This window comes from Athene cunicularia (genome assembly GCF_003259725.1).
Source record: "Athene cunicularia isolate RWA chromosome 2 unlocalized genomic scaffold, athCun1 chr2_part1, whole genome shotgun sequence".
NCBI classification, from domain to species: Eukaryota; Metazoa; Chordata; class Aves; order Strigiformes; family Strigidae; genus Athene; species Athene cunicularia.
The window spans coordinates 55,578,244-55,586,580 of NW_020799095.1; the positions used below are offsets into that span (position 1 = coordinate 55,578,244).

Genomic DNA, 8,337 nt, shown 5'->3' on the forward strand with positions numbered 1-8,337 from the left:
CCGCTGGGCCGGGTTCCCGCCCGGCACCCGAGTTCTCGCCCCGGTTTGATGGGAAACGCACCGGCCTGTGCGGGTGACGTGTTCAGGGAGCCGTTTAACGGCGTCCCTACGCGGGTTTTCACGCTCTGGTGGCTGGAGAAGTACTTTCCGTCGTCTTCGTACTCCTGCGCCCGTAAGTCTTCCAACCAGGCTGCCTGAGGCATCTCGTTTATTTTTTCCAAGAAAGGAGAGCACCCGTCAAAACATTCGCTTCCCCTTCCCCTTCCCTTTCTCTTCTCTATTACCTCCAAGAAGTAAAACAGTGGAACTATGGAAACAGCTGTTTACACTTTCCAGGCAGCATCTTCACTGACTAAAATGCCTCCTAAACTTAAATGCCTCCCTAACTTACTAAATCACCCCACCCCACCCTGGCCAGCACCCGTTTGGCTGTGCCAAGTTTCTCCACATTTCACTTCCCCACACGCGCACCCCCTGCCACTAGCACTCCCAACAGACGTGTCCATCCTGACGCTGCTGAATCGGGCAGATGAAGACCCCTTCCCTTGGTAACGTTCCCCGTGTCCATCACTAGCAGGTACACGAACAACTTGCTCCATCGAGTCTGCAAGCCTGCCTGTAGTTCCCCCTGCTCTGACCACAGCTCAAACAGAGCGGATGCCCACGGTGTGATACTTTTGCATGTAAAACAAGGGCATTTTCCATTCTGGGTATGTTTTCCATCAAAGAATGAAATTCTCCTCCTCTTGGCACTGGAGAGGCCTTGATTAAGCTACTGCATACAATTTTGGGCACTGCACGTTAAGGAAGGTACAGCCTGGAGAGAATCCAGAGGAAAACAAGAACAATAGACATGATTTAAAAAAACATGATAAAAAAAAAAAACAAAAAACAAAAAACAACAAAAGTTGGGTTTTGTTTTGTCGGGATGAAAAGGCAGGGCAGTGGTGATCTGATATACAAAAGGTCGCAAAGAGATTCCTTTTCTGCTGTAGGGAAGATTATGGGCTTTTTAAGCAGTATTAGATTTAATCTAGGTAACTGGGGATCAACAGATGTTGTAGTGAAGAAACGCTGAAGCAGCCTACCCAGGGATACCGGAAATTTTTTAACAGATGAGGAAGACTTCATTTAGACATGACACAAGTCTGGGCTGAGCATCCAGGACCTTTCCTAGTCTAAAAGCCTTTCCAAGTCTTCATTATGGTCCTTCCAGGCCAGACAGGAGCAGGGCTTGGCTGAAAATTTTCATTTTCTTCTACCGAAACTTAGCATTGTTTAAAATTTTATCTAAATCTGCAGTTCTGCTACTGTGAACTGCTCTTAAGTCAACCAGCAACATCCAACTTTGTATCCATGCTCAGCATGAAGCAGCTGAGACCTGTGCTCGGTGTGCCTTGGCCACTGCAGGTACAGCAGCACCTGGCTGGCTGGGTGAGGTGTATCCTCAGCGGAAGTGGGGAGAAACAGAAATCTCTCCCTTCTGCAGAGTTCATCTTCAGTCTTCTGAAGTGTGTTTTATGGTTTTCCTCTGCCAGGGTCTCTGCCATCTTCAGCTAACTACCCATCATGCGAGGGCGTCCTATGTCAGGACTTGCTGCCTCGTAGCAAGAGAAGGTTACAGGGGCAAATCTGAGAGCCAAAGCAGTGCAGAAGCTGAGGAATGTGAACAGCAGGTGGAGAGGGAAGAGTCCAGACATAGAGAAATGTGCAGGCAGCAGGGCAGTAAACTTCCTTATAGTTCAAATTAAATTGGGTTTTTTTTTTCCATGTACGGAAATGGTAACACCACATTGCTTTTACATATCCTTGATGAAAGGGAATGAAAATAACAGGAAAGAATGGTAACTGTGGACAGCTGTGAAAGGGGTAATGGGTACTCTTCAGGAAAAGAGAGGAGAGTTAAAAAGGCATCTAAGAAAAAATGTGGATAGAGGCAACATTATAAAAAAAGAAAAAAGAGGAGAAAAGGGAAATAATCAAGGATCCTGCAGGATGAAGAGAAGAAACATGGGCCATGATGTTACATCACAAAGAAAGAAAAGCAATAAGGAAAGAACCAAGGTACAAACACAGCAAAGTAACATCAGGGAAAATAGAAAGTCCTTAGAGCAGACCTTTAAAGAGAAAGAACAAAGACTAAAGTATAAAAAGAGCCATGCAGATACAGTAGAAATAGCCATGATCCCAGGAGCAGAAACAAAATACAGTAAACAGATGGAGCAAAAGAGGCCGTGCACAGTCTAAGGCATGATACCTTTCAGAATTCCCTGTCATATATTGTTTCTTTCATTATCTAAGTTTCTAGTAGCTCATTACTCTGTAAAGGGCATACGTCAAGCAGCTGAAATAAAATAAAGCTAAACTATTACCACTTAAATCCTATATAGTTTCTCTGTGTGTTGTTTTTAATTGTGAAGGAAAAGAGTCTAGCTTAATGCATAAGAAAGTTTCAAAGTTTTCAAGAAACAAGCAAAACCCTGTTACACTCAGAAGGACACTTTAACTGAACTACAATAAATCCAGAAAGACTACATCTATTTTTATATGAGAAAAAGAATAGAAAATAAGTCCTTACTCCAGCAGGAGAAGAAACTCTGCCAGGTAGCATCTTCCTGCAACCAAATGTAAAATGCTACTCCTGGAAACAAGCACCAGCCCAATGGGATGGCCAGGAGACATGACCTGTATTGTCTGAATGGGAAGGTCACATGTTCCAGTCTTCTGGAAGTGGAGTTGTGCTGTGACTGTGGTGAGGCTGGTGGAGAAACTTTGAAGGAAGAATGGGGTTGATCTGAAAAGCAACCGTGCTGTTCATAAACTGACTTGTGCAGAACACACTGCAGAAGATAAGTTTTCTGCACTGAGAAGAGGTGCATTTTCTTTTCTTTAAATACAATTCTGTGGCAGATAGTTTGCAGCAGGACTTATTAAACATGTAATTCACTTGCTAGAGCTAATGGAAGGAACCTAAAGAAAGTGGAAAGTAAAACATACATAAGAAGTGTACAGAGAGCTACATAAAGGAAGCTAATTGCAGGCCCAAGAACATGTTGGTCTATAAAAAACAAATTGCTGCCTACTGGGATGTCATCATCCAGGTATCTGTTGCAGAGAAAATACCCTGCAGAACAAAAAGGCTTAGGAGATACTATAATTAAGCCTGATGTGCAGCTGTGATTTATTTTTCCATATGAGTATGGTACTATAGTACTCTACAACTGTCCTTGTGAGTATAGTCTTTATCTCTATGATGATACGCAATTTCACCCACAGGGTCATTTAGGGAAAAGGCTGCATTTGTCCTGAAAAATTATGAACCTGTGTAACGAGGACTGTTTTCTTTGGGATTCTGACTGTTATTGCAGGTAGTGGAAGCAACAATAGAGATTAAGCTTAACCTCGATGTTAGAATGGTTAAAGCTGCCCCAGAGACCTGGATTCTAATGTGACTTCTCCCATGAAGTAGGTTCTGGACAATGTACAAATGAAGACTGCAAAAAAGTTCCCGAGTTAAAAAATAAAACAACCTGTAAGAAAGGTTTAATTAGTAATAGACAGTAGATAAATGTATAGCTCTGCATATGGAGTAATCATGAGGACAGAATATACTGAACAGCTGCTTACTATATGAGACCTGCCCATCCTTCATACTGAATGAAGAATTGTGCAGGAATAATGTTCATATAACAAAAGACTGCATCATCACATATACATGTGATGGGGCAGAACTGAGATTGTACAAAACCCCGCTTTCCTAATTACTAACATTTAAGAACTCAGTTTCTTAAATTTTGGAGCTTGACTTCACAAGTATCCCAGGAAGAGTTGAGAAGGCAGGGATGGGGTTATGTGCTCATGATCACACATCTGGAACACAACTTGCATGACAGCAAATGGACATCTGGAGGGACTACTGATTTGTGCTGTCACTGAAAGTGTGACATTCTATCATCCAGGTCATTAAAGAAGATGTTAAACACTATGGGCCCCGGTATTGACCCCTACCAGATAGCACTAATGACTCGCCTCCAGCTGGACTTTGTGCTCTTGATGAGAACCCTCTGGGCCTCACAGTTCAGCCATTTTTCAATCTACTTCACTGTCCACTTAACATAGCCCACACTTCATCCATTTTTCTATGAGGATGTTAGAGGAGACACTATCAAAAGCCTTACCAAAATCAAGATAAACATCATCTACTGTTCTCCCCTCATCCACTGAACCAGTCAGTCTCACTGTAGAAGGCTATCAGGTTGGTCAAGCATATCTTTTCTTCATAAATCCAAGATGACTACTCCCAATCGCCTTTCTGTCCTTCATGTGCTTGGAAATGGTTTTCAGGATAATTTGTTCCATCACCTTTTTAGGGACTGAGGTGAGGCTGGAAGATCTGTAGTTCCCCAATCCTCCTTCTTGCCCTTCTTGAAGACAGGATTGACATTTGATTTTTTCTGGTCATCAGGAACCTCTCCCAGTTGCCATGACCTTTCAAGATTATTGAGTGTAGCCTCACAGTGACATTGGCCAGCTCCCTCAGCACTCATGGGTGCATCCCATCAGGTCCCGTGAACTTGTGTACATCCAGTTCGTTTAAATGTTCCCCAACTTGATCCTCCTCTACTTAGGGTAAATCCTTCTTTCTCTAGACCTTCAGTCTAGAATTTCTTTCTCAGTCTTTCTCTAGACCACCAGTCTCTCAGGAACTTGAGATTCCTGAAGGCACATCTTACCAGTAAATACTGAGGCAAGAAAGGCATTCAGTACCTCAGCCTCTTCCATCTCCTCGGTCACCAAGTCTCTTCAGCAGCATGCCAACATTTTCCCTCATATTCCTTTTGTTGTTGATGTACCTAGATAAGATCTTCTTCTTGCCTTTCACATCACTCTCCAGAATCAACTTCAGGTGGGCTTTGGCTTCCATAACCCCATCCATGCATTCTTGGACAGCATCTTCATATTATTGCCAGGTCAGTTGTTGCTGCTTCCACCTCTTACATGCTTCCTTCTTACGTTTGAGTTTTGTCAGGAGCTCTTTGCTCATCTATGCCAGCCTCTTGCTGACTTTGCTTGATTTCCAGCTCGTTGGGATGAACCAAACTTTAGTGTGGAGGAGGTGATCCCTCAAAAGCAATTGATCTTCTGGTATCCTCTTCTCTTCAGGACAATCTCCCATGGGATTCTTCCCAGCAGATACCTGAAAAAGCCGAAGTCTGCTCTTTTCCAGTCTGGGCTGTGATCCTACTTTTTGCATTGCTTTCTTGACTTATGATTGCTATATTATGATGACATATTCTAAAGCAGCTACTAAGCATTAGTGAATCAATTATAAGCTATGATGTTTAGTATGTTTCACTTTTCAGAAAAAAATAATTTCAGAAAAATTGTATTAGAGCTATCCTTGACTAAATTTCAAGGCTTTACTTCAAAGAAAAGCCTGCCAGATTTTTAAAAGACAGCTTGTGTTCCTTTGCGTTATTTCTCAAGTAGTTTAATAGTACTGGCCAAGAATTTCAGGCTGAGGCCATCAACTTTGTGAAATTTCAGACCAAATTATTTAGCTTTTAGAAAATGACATATATTTGAAAAATTGAGTCTCAGAATGGGAAATGCTGGATAACCTTAAGTAAAGGCATCCCTACCCTCCCAGAGAATAATATATAGGCATCTCTTCTGGAGAACAATTTGAGAATAAACATGATGGAGCTGTAGTAAAGTAATAGCAATTCTGCTTGTGTGCAGGGGGCTAGATATTTGGGACATTACTGGAAATAATCTAATATGGTTCCACAACCTTTGAACACAGTTTATGTCATTAGACCCTTTTTTCTCTTAGTTGGGACTTGGACTTAAAAACAAACATCCAACTAACCAACTAAAAAAAAAAAAATGAACCCTTGTGAATTAAATGCATCAAACCTGGGCAAAATCATTAACCATGTTTACACTTACAAAATTTACAGGGATTATAATGATATTTTCTAGAATAGAGACCAAACTTTATAAAACAGAGAAGTGAAACCAAGCAAACTAAACTGTCTTCCTTATTCTGTAATTTTTACTAAGAAGAGGATCTGACAATTTAGGAGTGAAATGAGTCCTATGAGCAGTGTGTGATCTAGTTACTGGGTGTATTTACTTAGCAGTTTCTGGAAACATTTAGAGGACTGTCATCCCTTAATTATTAAAAGGCATCAACCTTGAAATGTCACTTTGCTGTAAAAAATTAATTAGACATGGGGACAATCTTTTTTACCAACGAACCATCCCTCCTATTGCAGTGATTTCAGGGAAAGCAGCAGACCACCTAACTAGAGCGAGGGCATACATAACACAGCATCATTTGGTAGCATCTCCTCATTATGCCTGTGTAACATCCATTAAGCCTAGCTATCAAAAGAACTTTGTGGTGTAGAAATGATTGCTTGGTTCACATGAGTTTATTTTTCAGGGTTAATGATTTTTTTTTAAACTGCTGGCAAGGTCATCACAATCTGTTGATATTCAGTACGAATCTCAATTCTTTGCATGAAGTCATATATTTATCTTAAAAAAACCTCCTGTGTATATCCATAAACTTGTTAATGTCTTCCATTTCTATATTCCACTACTTACATTCATTGGTAAACGTAGTTTTGAATTGCAGCAAATGATTCTTATGAAAATACAACAAAAAGCATGCATGAATTCTAAATTCTGTATGTCAGCGTAGTACTGCTTTAGGGAGGATTTCAGTGAGGAACGTCAAGTCTGACTATCTGCTTGAGGAGATGGAAGGGTGCTACGCCCCTATCATGGAAAGACAGAAACATATACTTGAACTTATGCAGGCTAGTTATCACAAGGTGACTTTAGGTGTCTGTGTATTGCAGGATTAGGGGATCAGCTACTTGCTAGACCGTTGGTCCTTCTGTTGCAACTTTCTGCCCTCCCTTTTGTAGGATTGCAGCACACCTCACAGTTCTCACCCTCTGAGAACAGGGCACGGTGCAAGGGGTTTCACTGGGGGTAAGAAGAGACATGGGGTCTTCTGTGGCCAGTCATGATTCCTTTTGTCAATTCAGTCCAACTTTACATAAAGAGTTAATGTTCATAGTAGCCTCCTGTACCATGTTCTCACACAGCAATCAATTGAAACCTTGTTCATCTTGATCAAGCACTATTTAAAACACAAAGCAACCTAAAATAAAGCTGCTCTTAAGCCATTTAACCCTCTTAAGTATACTACCACTACTCCAATCTTTAAGTTCTTTCAGCCTTTGTATAACAGAACTGATGGTCTTCCAAAAAACCAAACATTCCCCTTGTAATAAGCAAGCCTAAACAACTGCGAAGAGACTGCACCCAGAGAGGATTGCTTTGCCTAGCTCCTGGCCTCGGGAGTGTGCAGAAGTCTGTGGGACAGCTATCCATGCAGGCCCTGAACCGCACATGCTCTTAGCTTCAGAAGAACTGGCTTCAAAAAGCTATTAAGATCAGGTATATAATATTGATAATATATGTTTTGTTCAGTTTTGTCTATTTTTATCTTCAAGGTTTTCTTTTTAAAGAGCACGTTATATAGTGACTTTTTGGGTGAGAGACAATTCCAGGGCATTTGATAAGAATCCGTTTCAAATTCATCTTCTGGAGTTTTCTCCAGTTTTCTTCACTAAAGCAAGGGCTGCAATCCAGGTCTCTGGATTGACCACTTGAACTCATTTGCTGAGGAGTTACTCTGACAGTGGTCTGGCTGGTAGTGGAACATCTCCATTGAAGGGTGCCCACAGCCCGCATACTTTCCTAGGACAGAGATACATGTTCGAACGTGTTTTCCAGAGCAGACAGAAGACAAATTTGAACTCAGGCCTTCAATATCCTTTGTTGTGGGCAAACAAAGAGAATATTTCAACTTCTGCTCAGTAACTTGCCATGGAGAGCTGGCATAGGATCCGTCTGAAACTTCCTGTTCATTTGGGGGTTGTTTTTGGAGGGTGGAAGGTCAGCTCTTAATCATGGGTGCCTGTTTCTCTCTGTGCACCGGATAGGAAGAACTTGGGTGTTTGGTTCAGACCTGTAAGTTTCCTTAGGTGGCACAGGAATGGCTGCTGAGCACACAGCTACGTGGTGGGAGACTGGGCTGGGGTGAGCTTAAGTGGGTGGCAGAGAGCTAAGAAGACCATCAATGGCTGAGCGGCTGGGGGACGGTTTTCTTCCCTGGGTCAGGGCGTACAAGACAAGCACCACAATGCTCAGCTTATATCTCCTCTATCAATCCATCTGGAAATTACTTCCTATTAGAGTAGACAGGAGCAGGACTACTTTATAAGGGTGCTGTCTCCTCTGTAACCAGAAGAT

At 41.9% G+C, this 8,337-nt stretch overlaps 1 protein-coding gene across 1 annotated transcript in view; it reads right to left on the reverse strand.

The window, feature by feature from the left end:
- Positions 1-203, reverse strand: part of E2F3 (E2F transcription factor 3) — a 43,081-nt gene extending 42,878 nt beyond the window's left edge. Inside the window, exon 1 of the mRNA XM_026843626.1 lies at positions 62-203. Within this exon, the coding sequence (XP_026699427.1) occupies positions 62-203 (142 nt within the window). The remainder of the gene's footprint in view (positions 1-61) is intronic.
- Between the last annotated feature and the right edge of the window lie 8,134 nt (positions 204-8,337).